The sequence below is a fragment of the Mustelus asterias genome, unplaced genomic scaffold (assembly GCF_964213995.1).
Source record: "Mustelus asterias unplaced genomic scaffold, sMusAst1.hap1.1 HAP1_SCAFFOLD_435, whole genome shotgun sequence".
Lineage (NCBI taxonomy): Eukaryota > Metazoa > Chordata > Chondrichthyes > Carcharhiniformes > Triakidae > Mustelus > Mustelus asterias.
This window is the reverse complement of record NW_027590390.1, coordinates 172,689-187,299: the sequence shown is the minus strand read 5'-3', so window position 1 is coordinate 187,299 and position 14,611 is coordinate 172,689. Positions and strand designations below refer to the sequence as shown.

Sequence of the window (14,611 nt, the reverse complement as noted above, 5' to 3'; positions counted from 1 at the left end):
TGCAGCTGACTGGAAGAAAATGCATTACCTCAGAGTTGGCCATGATCTCCCATTCGAAAGAAATAAAATTAATCAGCAGTTTTAAAAAATAGTTAATCAGAGTTTGAGTAAAACGTTAGCGTTCACTTTTTGTCAAGTTTTAAAGTTTATTTATTAGTATCATCAGTAGGCTCACATTAACACTGCAATGAAGTTACTGTGAAAATCCCCTCGTCGCCACACTCCGGCACCTGTTCGGGTTACACTGAGGGAGAATTTAGCACGGCCAATGCACCCTAACCAGCACATCTTTCAGACTGTAGGAGGAAACCAGAGCACCTGGAGGAAACTCACACAGACACAGGGAGACTCCGTATAGACAGTAACCCAAGCCGGGAATCGAACCTGGGTCCCTGGCGCTGTGAGGCAGCAGTGCTAACCACTGTGCCACCGTGCGGTGGCAGGTTATATTTTAGAACTGAACTTTCTGGGGCCACACACCTTGTTCCACTTTGGCAACTTCAAAATTCAACTAAAACGGCAACTGATTTCTTTAAGAGATGACACTATACTATCCAGTAAGAAGTCTCACAGCACCAGGTTAAAGTCCAACAGGTTTATTTGGAATCATGAGCTTTCGGAGCACTGCTCCTTCATCACCTGATTAATATTAACCTGGCGTTGTGAGACTTCTTACCATTCCCGCCCCGGTCCAACGCCGGCATCTCCACATCATGGCTATCATGCTCCTTAATCAGGTGACTCACCTGAGGAAGGAGCAGCGCTCCGAAAGCTCGTGATACCAAATAAACCTGTTGGACTTTAACCTGGTGTTGTGGGACTTCTCACTGAGATCAAAGCTTAGTGCAGTGGGTAAAATGGACTGACGTATGAGGAGAGATTGACCAGGTTAGGATTGTTTTCACTGGAGGTCAGATGAATGAGGGGGGGATCTCATAGAGACTTATAAAATTCGAACAGGACTAGACAGGGCGGATGCAGGGAGGATGTTCCTGATGGTGGGAGTGTCAGAACTAGGGGTCACAGTCTGAGGATTTGGGGTAGACCATTTAGGACGAAACCAGGAGACATTTCTTCAGCCAAAGCATGGTGAGCCCTGTGGAATTCATTACCGCGGGAAGGTGTTGATGCCAAAACATTGAATGCATTCAAGAGGTGACTCGATCTAGCACTTGGGACGAATGGGATAAAAAGGTTATGGGGAGAAAGCAGGATTAAGGCTATGGAGTTGGACAATCAGCCATAATCACAATGAATGGCGGAGCAGGCTCGAAGGGCCAAATGGACTCCTCCTGTCTTACCTTCCATGCTTCTATGACAAAGTTTTGTCTCGACTTGTGTTCCGCACAAATACTAGACAGTTCCATGGGTACGATGGGTTTAGAGGGATATGGGCCAAATGCGGGCAATTGGGATTAGCTTAGGGGTTTTAAAAAAGAAAGGGCAGCATGGACAAGTTGGGCCGAAGGGCCTGTTGCCATGCTGTAAACATCTATGACTCCAAGTAATTGTTCATATTCCACAGGCCTTCAGAAGTTGCAATAGCATCGTATTTAAAACCAAGGAGATTTCAAATAATGGGACTTTAGTTTAGCTTTTAGATAGTGTAATTCCTATTGCATCGAAAACTAGTTCCAGTGATGCAATGTATTTAAACACCAACATTATTTGTTTAGCACCAAAGATATTGATGTGTGAAGCCGATGACAACCATTTCAGAATATACATTTGTACTTGGGTATTAGCTGCCAGCTAAACACTTTACATGAGCATAGCAAGATTGAGTCAATGGCGCTAACTTCACCAAGACAGATGAACGCATTTCAATCGTTTTGTCAAAACCCACAATAAAGGCTTTAAACAAAAACATTTTGCTGGAAACACAAACAATTCCAAAGCTGAAATTAAGGGTTGAATCCAATTGTTTAATCATCTCCTCTTGGCACAATGACAATGGTATGAAGTAAAAGAGACTGAACAAAACCATGACAGTACAATGCATTTAATGCAATTATCTTTTGATACTCAGTTTGCAGAACTTTCTGAGATGCAGATTAAGTGAGGCTTATTGATCGATGAAAATATTGCAGCAGCATTGTAAGAAGAGTATTGAACAGGGGAGCCATGAAGTTGCAGGATTGGAATCGCAGAGCAAGGGGCACTCCCGTTCCTGATGTTAGTTTTACCTTTTTTCACCCCTCTCTAATATAGCATCAATATCTTCGTCTGTAATGTCACTCTCTTTAGAAGCAAAGACGTGGGAAGCACCGTGACGAATCATCTGCAGCATTTCATCTTTCCCCAGCTCATTGAGATTCTGATCGACTGAACCTTCCTGAAAGAATTCAGTCTCGATGTTAAGAAATTGTAAAGAACAAAGAAAATTACAGCACAGGAACAGGCCCTTCGGCCCCTCCAAGCCTGCACTGACCATGCTGCCCCGACTGAACTAAAACCCCCTACCCTTCCGGGGATCATATCCCTCTATTCCCATCCTATTCATGGATTTGTCTAGATGCCCCTTAAAACTCACGACCATATCTGCTTCCACTACCTTCCCTGGCAGCGAGTTCCAGGCACCCACCACCCTCTGTGTAAAAAACTTGCCTCATACATCTCCTTTAAACCTTGTCCCTCACACCTTAAACCTATGCCCCCTAATAATTGATTCTTCCACCCTGGGAAAAAGCTTCTGACTATCCCTTCTGTCCATGCCCCTCATAATATTGTAGACTTCTATCAGGTCGCTCTCAACCTCCGTCGTTCCAGTGAGAACAAACCAAGTTTCTCTAACCTTTCCTCATAGCTAATGCCCTCCATACCAGGCAAAATCCTGGTATGGAGGGCATTAAACTTGTAGTAATGCAAGAGACGGGTTCACATGTTAATAAATAGACACACAAGGGCGATAGTGGAAACTATTGAGCCCACTTTGTTGCACAGCGTACTTTAACTGGCTGTTCACACACTGTGGAAGATTGCAGAGGGTTTAATGTTCATTTTTTAGGAACATTTCATCAAAAGTCAGGAATACATATGCCAGATTGCACAGTTCCAGGTGGTAGGTCCTAATGTATTGTAATGATAATTCATTTTAAAATCATTGACGATTAGAGAAGTTACCTGTGAAAATATTGAAGTTTCATTTTAAAATGTTCTGCGGTATTTGAAAAAGAACAGGTTAGTGAGGGAGTATCCAATGTATTCACAATCCCCAACACAAAGTTTTAACATCCGTGCCATAACTCAGTCAGAGAAAAGAATGCAAGATAAAATTCTGGAGTGAAGGCTGGGAATGATTAACACTTCTCATGGGACCCCAAAGGTTCAACGCTGCCATTTAAAGTTAATACCTCAAAGCACCGAAATATACTGAGGAAATATACTGGGAAAACTTTAAGAAAGAACAAAGAACGACTAAGAAAGCAATAAAGAAAGGAAAGATAGGTTATGAAGCTAGGCTAGCTCTAAATATAAAAAAAAAGACAGTAAAAGCATTTACAAATATATAAAAAGGAATAGAGTGGCTCGAGTGAATGTTGGACCCTTGGAGGACGAGAGGGGGGATTTAATAGTGGGAAATGAGGAAATGGCTGAAACTTTAAATAGTTTTTTGTGTCGGTCTTCACGGTGGAAGACACAAATAGTTTACCGAATAGTAACGATAGAGGGTTGGTAGGAGGAGAGGTACTCAATACAATTAATGTTACCAGGGAGTCAGTGCTTGGTAGACTAACGGGACTGAAGGTGGACAAATGCAAGGTTATTCACTTTGGAGGAAATAATAGCAAATTGGATTATTATCCAAATGGAAAAAGATTGCAACATGATACTTTGCAAAGGGACCTGGGGGTCCTTGTGCATGAGACGCAAAAACCCAGTCTGCAGGTGCAACAGGTGATCAAGAAGGCAAATGGGATGTTGGCCTATATCGCAACGGGGATGGAATATAAAAGCAGAGATGTCTTGCTGCATCTGTGCAGGACATTGGTGAGGCCGCAGCTGGAATACTGTGTGCAGTATTGGTCCCCTTAATTGTGGAAGGATATATTGGCCTTGGAGGGAGTGCAGAGAAGGTTCACCAGGTTGATACCAAAGATGAGGGGTGTTGATTATGATGAGAGACTGAACAGATTGGGTTTGTACTCGTTGGAATTTAGAAGGCTGAGGGGGGATGTTATAGAGACCTATAAGATAATGAAGGGGCTGGATAGGGTAGAGGTGGAGAGATTCTTTCCACTTGGAAAGGAATCTAGAACTAGACAGCACAGCCTCAAAATAAAGGGGGGTCAGTTTAGGACAGAGTTGAGGAGGAACTTCTTCTCTCAGAGGGTGGTGAATCTCTGGAATTCTCTGCCCACTGAGGGCAGAGAAAACAAAGGAAGCACCTGGACCTATTTAATTATTTCTCAGATGCATTGGTTGCAATCCAGTAACTGGCTGGTGGATCAATGAAGCAATTGAGAAACTTGCCACTTCACACTGGAGGGAATTAGAATCACCACTGTGTTTGTGGATTGGAGTCAAGTACTGACAGATGCTCTTCCCTGAAGCATATTAGTGAAGCAGCTGAACAATTGGGGAGCACTGCTCCCTTTTGCTGCTCACTATAAACTTTAATTCAAACTTCGCAAATGAGTGAGATTTGAATTCATAAGCCCTTGGTGCACGAGGCAATCACGAAGCACTTATTAAAATCCGTGCATCAGTTGTTTTGTGTGAAACTGAATCACGGAAGGCAGTTCCTGACAGTGACACCTCAGCATTACTGAAACTTAAAATGGATTTCATTTCCAAACTCTCAATTGGATTTGGAAGTTAATTGGTGAGGAACAAGATGCCCAGTCAGCTGAAATCATCCCACGCCAATTCTGAAAACAACCGCACGCTCCATTCAAATAAAGAGAAGCAAACTGAAGGCCTTTGCTGAAATATTTCCACCAGTTTAGTCGAGTGGAGTTTTAAAGAAACCATGGGAGCAACACACGGAAGATTTGAGGGGGTATCAGTGGCAGTAAAATACCAAATGTCGCTTGATCAGTGCACTTGGATGTTAAAACCAGCTACAATAGTTATTTTTCAACAGTACGTGGCTTTCAGAACACAAATACCTAATCGCTCAGTAACTTACCACAGCTTGGAGGTCTACCTGAGGGTTCAAGTCTGAGTCGTATAGGATTACTACATCTGCCGTGGCTAGATTTATACCAAGACCCCCAGCGCGTGTGCTTAACATGAAGATAAACTTTGAGCTCCCAGGACTATTGAAAGCAGAAATAGAATCCTGGAGGGATGAGAGAGAAAAGTTAAGCCAGAATTGAACAAGCGATTGGGACCAGTCTTTTTACTAATTGTTGGAAAGTTTCATTTTTAAAAATACAAATAGATGCTAGATTCAAATTGAATATTCATATTTCTTGTTTGAAAACCTTGAGTCAGTTTTGTAACCTTAAGTCTAGAATTCTTACTTAGATAATAGAGCCTCAGATCAATTTAAGAGGTTGGAACTTTCCTCAAACAAACTCAGTTTTGAAAGCACAGGGCAAGAAACATACTTGTCTCTCCTCATGCGGTGTCTGTCCATCCAGTCTACAATCCTCGTAGTTTCTCCACATACAATAATCTTCCAAGATATCCAGCACCCTGGTCATTTGGCTGAAGATCAACACCGGAGAACCTGTGGAAAAGAAGATCATTCATCAGGGTGATCGGTTGATCGGTAGCCAAGAACACAGCGCAGATACGCAAATGCTTCAAAAACCTACATCTACTGATGTGGATAATGGAAACCAAATTCCAGTGGTAACATGCAGGATGCAGAGTAATCGAGTAAACTAGTTATAGTACAGGAGGCATAAATGAACACACATAACCAACTCCAATTTTATAATTCATACAATGTGAACTGTCCATGTGACCCAGCTGCCTTGATTGATGGGGATGATTTCAAAGGTTTTATATTCCAGGTGGATTCGAGACGGTGCTGCAGATTGGGCAGCAAAAATTAAACCCTAATCAAAAAATAGCTGCAATCCCAAACCATGTAATTATTCCATTCACCTTCTGCTAAAACACGTTAGCCCGTAATTTCAAAATATTTGGCTCCTGTAACTATTCCTTCGGAAGGAGGATGGGGCGCATCAAGCATTACAGAGGCCTGTGATCCAACTCTCTTCATGAAGAATATTTGATGGTAAATCGGCCAGTTTTTGGGAGCCCCCAGCCCCAGTGGATGGCGTGTGGCAGGCCAGAATGACTAAAACAGGATGCGATTTCAGATCAAGACACACTATTGTTTTAAACAGTCACTAAAACTTGTGAAATAAAAGCTAAATAGATGGAAGCAAAGTTCTGGAAATACTCAGCAGGTCAGGCAGCATCTGTGGAGAGGGGAGTTCTGAAGAGTCAGAGTTGACCCTTCGCTGATGCTACCAGATTAGTTGAGTATTTTCAGCAGTTTTTAACTCATTAAAACCTGTGCTGATTTGTAACCCAAAACATCACAGCATGCAATCTGCTGTACCTTGCTGCACAGGTCAAGTGCTGCCATGGAGTCATCAGTCATCATTTTCAAATTCTTTTGCAGACATTTTCGTGGAAATCCTTGCATGCTTACGAAGGATAAACATCACAAACCCCTTTCATTTATTAAAAATCCTGTTCCACTTTTGATCAGTCTGCAGCACAGGTACAGTACTGCTCCAGAGCATGACAAAGTCTGACATCGGACTCGGAAATGCACAAATAACCATGCAGGCGGTTGTTTACAGCCAATCTATACACCAGGATGTTTGATTTTCCACTCCACCAGATGTCCTTATATATGGATCGGACTACACAGTAGTTTTTGTTCAATTCCTCCTGGTCTCCAGAGTCTCAACTAATTTGGTCATGGATTCGAGTTCGAGTGACTGGCGTGCTCTTTGAATTTCCAATCGAATCTGAATCCAAACCTACATCCTCCCAAAATAGGAACTTTAACATTAAGCTAATTCTTAATCCATTGAGACAATGTCATCTATTTCACAAAGCGTGAACTTTATTACTATATTTACTCTCTAATCACAGATTTGTTGAACATATTCTAAAAACCTAATTTACATTGTGTTTTAGTTTGGTTATCTCCTCAAGGATATCTCAGTAAGCTTATTTGCCTGTCCTACTATAACTAAAACCATTGCTGATTCCAGAGTTTATTGCATATTAATTTATAACACATTTTGGAATATTTTCAATTAATTTCCCTTTACGGCCTGGCAATCGTTAATTTGGGCCTTATGCCTTATGTTGGCCACACCCCACCCCGTCCGAGCTACTCAAGTATCCACGAAACTATCAAATCACTCCATGTCTCCTTCCTATAGAAAGATTGAAAGACAGAAAGGGAAACAAAAGCCTTGACCAGGCCTGCGGCTGACCTTGCTCCTTCACTTTCGGCAGCAGTTTGTCCAGTACCACCATTTTGCCACTGTTAACTACCAGGTGAGTGTCAGTGGTGTAAGGTGGGCCAGGTTCAGCTCCGTCAAACAGATAGGGGTGGTTGCAGCACTTGCGCAGTTGCATCAGTCTATTCAATAGACGCATTTTGTCCATTTTCCCTGAGGAGTTCAGGATGTCAATATCCTTCATTAATATCCTGGTGTACCTGTCAGCAAGGCCAGAATTAAAGCTCATCACACCAACTTGGAGATAAATTCATTTTTTTAATGGAGCTCAACAGAAAGCAATTACAACCTAAAATGAATGCTTTGTTCTCTAGGTGCCTCGGACAAAGTCTAGGATCCACATTCCAACCCCTCTCACCTACCAGGGAACAGGGTGCTCCATCTAAGCCTCACATATAGAAACCCATATCATACGACAAATACACACTCAACATTTTGTTCTTTGATATAAAGCACAATTCATCCCAGGTGGCCAGGGTTTGAAGGGATGGGAATATTCCTTTCCATGTCATTTGGATGCGAGCAATATGAAGTACTCTGGGATTAAGTATTTGTAACGCAGAAACAGGCCACTTAGATCAACAATTCCAGATCAGTGTTCATGATAAGAGTCTCCTCACACCTTCGATTTCTTTTTCCATTCTATGTTTAACAAACTTCTCTAAAATGCATCAATGTCATGCCTCTCCTTGTGGTAGTGAGTTCCACACTAACCACTCTGCCACTTTCTTTTTTGAATCTTCTCCTAAATTCCTGTTTGATTTATGAGTGACTATTTTATATTTATGGCAGCGATCCTGGCATCACCGTGAGGCAATGACATTGTGTTACATCGGGTGCAGTCTCATTTTGAAGGGCTTTGCAGCGTTCTACTTGACCAACCATGATAGACATGGTTAATAAGTTTGGAGGGGACACCTCACTAGTACCTGATCAGGTGGGTATCAATAATGGGCTGCATTGGGGTTTGAAAGAAGAAAGCCCAAAGCTGAGAGCAAAGTAGTTTGAAAGCACTGTAATAATCAGACTTGAATGGCAATCGTCCAGTCTGAATTCAATGATGATCTTCTGTTTCGGGCAAAAATAATGGAAATGATTGAGGGAAGTTAGAATTCCAAACACAAAAATCTTACAGATCAGACGGAAGCAAGATGGTCAATAGTAGGGAGTCAGCCTATTATTGATGCATTGGGTAAAATCACACTCGCTTACACTGGTGAATCTATTCCCTTCGTTCTACAAATGCTCTAATTGTTGATTGAAGTGCAGCACAATTTCAATGAGTTGTTGCAAGATGATGCCGTACTTCACAATGCAACACATTAAGATTCACAAGTTGTGCACTCACCATTCCCGTTGCATTTTGCTCAGGCCCACATACATTTTGACTTCCTTTTTTGGCGGCAGGCTCTTTTCTACCTCAGCTTTAATATGTGGGAGGAGGAAGGGTCTCAATACCTAATTCAGGTGAGAATACATGCTTTTTACACACTGATGATGCCCAAGAAGGTCAAGCAAAATAATGCAATGTTACAAAAGCTGCACTGAACAGCTCTGTGGACTGAAGCACAGGTTCAACAAAAACAGCTGAACAAGCCATGGGTTGAAGCACATCTACAGGTGTGGGCTGAATGTTCACTTGATGAAAACACCTACAACTTCAGATTAGATTGTCAACAGCTTTATTCTGCAACAGAACAGATCAGACCTTGGAATTCAACCCTTTCTGAGAAAATACAGTAACCATAGAACCATAGAAAATTACAGCTCAGAAACAGGCCTTTTGGCCCTTCTTGTCTGTGCCAAACCATTTTTTGCCTAGTCCCACTGACCTGCACTTGGACCATATCCCTCCACACCCCTCTCATCTATCAACCCGTCCAAGTTTTTCTTAAATGTTAAAAGTGGCATTTACCACTTTATCCGGCAGCTCATTCCACACTCCCACCACCCTCTGCGTGAAGAAGCCCCCCCTAATATTCCCTTTAAACTTTTCTTCTTTCACCCTTAACCCATGCCCTCTGGTTTTTTTCTCCCCTAGCCTCAGTGGAAAAAGCCTGCTTGCATTCACTCTATCTATACCCATCAAAATCTTATACACCTCTATCAAATCTCCCCTCAATCTTCTACGCTCCAGGGAATAAAGTCCCAACCTATTCAATCTCTCACTGTAACTCAGCTTCTCAAGTCCCGGCAACATCCTTGTGAACCTTCTCTGCACTCTTTCAACCTTATTTACATCCTTCCTGTAACTAGGTGACCTTCTTTTGTATATACTTGTAAAAGCTCTTTTAGTTTACCCTCATGTTCCATTTTTAATCAATCTTCTGTGGCCTTTTGCTGGTTTCTAAAACACTCCCAATCCTCAAGCTTGTTACTATTCCTTGTCATATGATAAGCCTCTTCTCTTAACCTAACACAATCGTTAATGCTCTCAATAAGCCACAGATGGATGTTTCTTGCAGAGTTTTTATTTCCCAATTTCATTGATAAACAATTAAAGAAAGAATTCAACATTTTCACTGTTCACTATCAACCTTAGCAGGCTCTCCTCTCAAACTTAAAGCCAATTAGATAGGGACAAGATTCTTGTTTATGATTGTGGAAATATGCCACTTGCAGACATTCATATGGAATTCAATTGTGATATGAATATTTGCCTGTTGATCTTTTACTGCGAGATTACCAATTAACCCTGCCTCATTGCACAATACTAGATCAGGGCGGTATGGTGGCTGTGGTTAGCACTACTGCTTCACAGACCAGGGACCCGGCTTCAATTCTGGCCTTGGGTGAATGTTTTTGGGGAGTTTACATGTTCTCTCCGTGTCTGCGTGGGTTTCCTTTCGGTGCTCCAGTTTACCCTCTCAGTCTGATGTGCAGGTTAGGTGGATTGGCCATGCTAAATTTCCCCTTAGGTGTCCCAAGATGTGTAGGTTAGTGCGGTAACTAAGTGGGATTAAGGGGATAGTAACCTTCAATTCACTTTCCTCATTCCTCAACAATGTACATTTCTACAACACCTTTAACATAGGTGGCATGGTGGCACAGTGGTTGGCACTCCTGTCTCACAGCGCCAGGGACCCAGGTTCAATTCTGGCCTCGGGTCACTCTCTGTGTGGAGTTTGCGCATTCTCCCCGTGTCTGCTCCGGTTTCCTCCCACACTCCAAAGATGTGCGGTTAGGTTGATTGGCTATGCTAAATAAACCTTTGGTGTCAGTGGGATTGGCGGGGTAAATATGTGGGGTTGGTGCAGACTTGATGGGCCAAATGGCCTCCTTCTGCACTGTAGGGATTCTATGATAAGAAGATGTCTACAGGATCATCACAGGGGCAATTATCAGACAAATTTGACACCAAGCTCCCAAAAAACCATTGAGAGGTGACCAAGGAGTTTTTAAAGCAGTGTCTTAAATAAGGATGAGCTCGAGAGGCAGAGAGATTTAGGGAAAGAATTCCAGTGCTTTGGGCTAAACAGCTGAAGGTTGACCATCAGCGATGCACAAATGGAGCAGTGGACAGAACTTGGTTCATGTCAGCAGCAGTTCTGATGAATCGAATCTTCCACGTGGTGCAAGGTGGGAGGCTGTTTAGGAAAACCTCGTGCTAATTAAGGGTTTGAACAAGGGCGGGCGATATTATGGTGGTGGTATTGGTAATATTGAGAATATGGGGTTGGAAATGTAGTTCAGGCTCAATTAGGATATCACAATTGCAAAGAGTTTGGTGAAGCCTCAGACAGACAGGAAGCAGACAGAGGTTTGGAGTGAATGGTTAGGAAATGGAGCTTGTAGTGTGAACAGAAGAGGAGATAAATCCGAGTAATTGTAACCTACCATTCCTCCTCTCCCCCAACCCATTTCAGCTTCTCAAATAGTGGATAGACATTTCAGCAAATAAAAATTATTCTATTTCCCTTACCCTGCACTTCCCAAAATGTGATTAAAACACTTTAATTTAGCAAGTCTTCCTGATCAGGAAGCAGTTCTACTCGAGATCCAGCATCAATTGAAATGCTCTTATCAAGGTCGGGATCAGCAATTGGAACAGCCCGTGGGGATGCTGAATGGGCCTTGTTACCAAGGTCAACTGAGGAGTTCAATATATGGCCACAGAAAAAATAATTGAGAGTAAATGAAGCGGAAGAAATCTCTCCCCCTTCACCATATTATGTAATATCTGAAGTGATTCAAATTATTCAGATCTGGCTAAAATGCCCACCCTAATTAAAAACACCTGTGGTAGTTGCCTACATCGAGTGAAAGGCAATAATTATCTATTCGTGTCATCAATTTCTAAGTTGCCTATTCCAGCACCTTAAATGCCATGTTTACTTCAGGCACTATTTACTGAATGCAAGAACACCTGTTAAATGTTCATTGAGCTTTGTGCCCTTTAACATTTCTAATCCATTCTAAGTGGGATGCAGCTGGACTGGGTGGAAACCATTCTCGTTACACGAATAGAGCCACCACTTAATTCCAGTGGATCGCAGGTAAGTCATGTCTGCAAGAAGTGGTGGAACTAGAAAATGCTGGAATCCATCATTAAAGAAGAAATAGCAGGCCATCTGGATAAGAATGGTTCGATTAAGCAGACGCAGCATGGATTCATGAGGGGAAAGTCGTGCTTGACGAACTTGTTGGATTTTTATGAAGATGTGACTGGTGCGGTTGACGGAGGGGAACCGGTGGATGCGGTGTTCTTGGATTTCCAAAAGGTGTTTGATAAGGTGCCTCACAAAAGGTTGCTGAAGAAGATTGGGTCACACGGAGTTGGGGATAGGGTGTTAGCGTGGATTGGGGATTGGCTATCCGACAGGAAGCAGAGAGTCGGAATAAATGGGTGCTTTTCTGGTTGGCGGATGGTAACTAGTGGCGTACCGCAGGGATCGGTACTGGGACCTCAACTATTTACCATTTATATAGACGATCTGGAGGACTGGACTGAGTGTAGGGTAACAAAGTTTGCTGGCGACACAAAGATAAGTGGAAAAGTGTATCGTGTGGAGGGCTTGGAAGGTCTGCAGAGAGATTTGGACAGGCTGAGTTAGTGGGCGAGGATCTGGCAGATGGAGTATAATGTTGACAAATGCGAGGTTATTCACTTTGGAGGAAATAATAGCAAATTGGATTATTATCCAAATGGAAAAAAATTGCAACATGCTACTGTGCAAAGGGACCTGGTGGTCCTTGTGCATGAGACGCAAAAACCCAGTCTGCAGGTGCAACAGGTGATCAAGAAGGCAAATGGGATGTTGGCCTATACCGCAAGGGGATAGAATATAAAAGCAGAGATCTCTTCCTGCATCTGTACAGGGCATTGGTGAGGCCGCAGCTGGAATACTGTGTGCAGTATTGGTCCCCTTATTTGCGGAAGGATATATTGGCCTTGGAGGGAGTGCAGAGAAGGTTCAGCAGGTTGATACCAAAGATGAGGGGTGTTGATTATGAGGTGAGACTGAGCAGATTGGGTTTGTACTAGTTGGAATTTAGAAGGCTGAGGGGGTATGTTACAGAGACCTATAAGATAATGAAGGGGCTGGATAGGGTAGAGGTGGAGAGAATCTTTCCACTTCGAAAGGAAGCTCGAACGAGAGGGCACAGTCTCAAAATAAAGGGGGGGTCAGTTTCGGACAGAGTTGAGGAGGAACTTCTTCTCTCAGAGGGTGGTGAATCTCTGGAATTCTCTGCCCACTGAAGTGGTGGAGGCTACCTCGTTGAATATGTTTAAATCACGGATAGATGGATTCCTGATCGGTAAGGGAATTAGGGGTTATGGGGATCAGGTGGGTAAGTGGAACTGATCCACTTCAGATCAGCCATGATCTTATTGAATGGTGGGGCAGGCTCGAGGGGCTAGATGGCCTACTCCTGCTCCTATTTCTTATGTTCTTATGTTCTTTATCACTTCATAAAAGTCAAATTAATTTGTCATTCACACGCAGTAACTCAACATTTAACACTGCTCGGGATAAACAGTTAGTAGAATATAGACCCTCAGTTTTTGCCATCACATTTTTAATCAATGAATTAACAGTTCTAAATCTACCAGGGCAAGTCAAAGGCCAGGAATCCTGCCGTGAGTAACTCGCCTCCTTACTCCCCAAAGCTTCTCCACCAGATACAAAGCATAAGTCAGGGGTGTGATGGATACTCTCCATTTGCCTGGATGAGTGCAGCTCCAACAACAGTCATGAAGTTCAACACCATCCAGGACAAAGCAGCCCACTTGATTGCTGCCCCTTCCACAAACATTCACTCCCTCCACCACCGATGAACAGTGACAGCCGTGTGTACCATCTACAAGATGCACTGCAGGAATTCACCAGCGTTCCTTAGGCTGCACCTTCCAAACTCTCAGCCACTGCCACCTAGAAGGACAAGAACAGCAGGTACCTGGGGACACCACCACCTGGAGGTTTCCCTCCAAGTCACTCCTCATCCTGACTTTGGAAACATTGCTGCTTGTTCACCGTCATTGGATCCAAAAACCTGGAACTCCTTCCCTAACAGCACTGTGGATGTACCTGGAACTTCAGGCACTGCAGTGGTTCAAGAAGGCAGCTCACCACTACCTTCTGAAGGGCAACTTGGGATGGCCAATAAATGCTGGTCTAGTCAACGACATCCACACCCAGTAAATGAAGAAAAGAAACCTTGCTGTTTCTTCAAATTAGCCCCAAACACTCTCAAGGCACATCACTTCATCACACAAATATACAACTTTGTGAATAATATTTCTGAGGACGATGGGCCCGAAATAACTTTGCATTTTAATGACGTCCCAGCATCAGAATACAGATAAGATAAGAAGCTTCCCATGTGCAATCGCTCAATGAGCTTCTGGTCCCCGAAGCAGTTGTTTGTGTCAAACCAAGAATCAAAGTCCTGCAAAGAACAACAAGCGGCTCTCGTCATGCCAAGCCCAAACGCTTTAGCATATTGTGTTACTTCCATCAACGCCTCATCCAATGGTTTCAATTATTACATTGTTTATCACTAGAAGAACAAGAATGGCAATTTAAAAAGGTAGCATCCAAATTAGATCGTTCACAAATGATTTCATAAAACACATGCCCAGCTGCTCATAACAATTGCAAATCAGTTTCAGCTGTTCGGCATGTGAGCAATTTAACATGGAAAAAAATCATTTTTTCCCTTGG

At 42.9% G+C, this 14,611-nt stretch overlaps 1 protein-coding gene across 1 annotated transcript; it reads right to left on the bottom strand.

The window, feature by feature from the left end:
* Positions 1–2,182: 2,182 nt before the first annotated feature.
* Positions 2,183–14,366, bottom strand: LOC144486734 (SWI/SNF-related matrix-associated actin-dependent regulator of chromatin subfamily A member 5-like). Its single transcript, XM_078204762.1, has 6 exons — positions 14,269–14,366; positions 8,794–8,904; positions 7,419–7,645; positions 5,556–5,677; positions 5,132–5,284; positions 2,183–2,335 (listed from the first exon to the last, which is right to left on the bottom strand). Exons 1-6 carry the CDS (start codon positions 14,364–14,366, stop codon positions 2,183–2,185), a joined length of 864 nt encoding a protein of 287 aa, XP_078060888.1.
* Between the last annotated feature and the right edge of the window lie 245 nt (positions 14,367–14,611).

Bases quoted from the DNA above. Each gene is read 5' to 3' on its own strand.
- LOC144486734 (XM_078204762.1), bottom strand. From the start codon at position 14,366: ATGACGAGAGCCGCTTGTTGTTCTTTGCAGGACTTTGATTCTTGGTTT. The intron at 5,678-7,418 runs GTCAGCCGCAGG...TCTTTTCCACAG, and splicing joins GCCGAAAGTGAAGGAGCAAG to GTTCTCCGGTGTTGATCTTC. The intron at 2,336-5,131 runs GTAAGTTACTGA...GAATTCTTTCAG, and splicing joins AGGTAGACCTCCAAGCTGTG to GAAGGTTCAGTCGATCAGAA.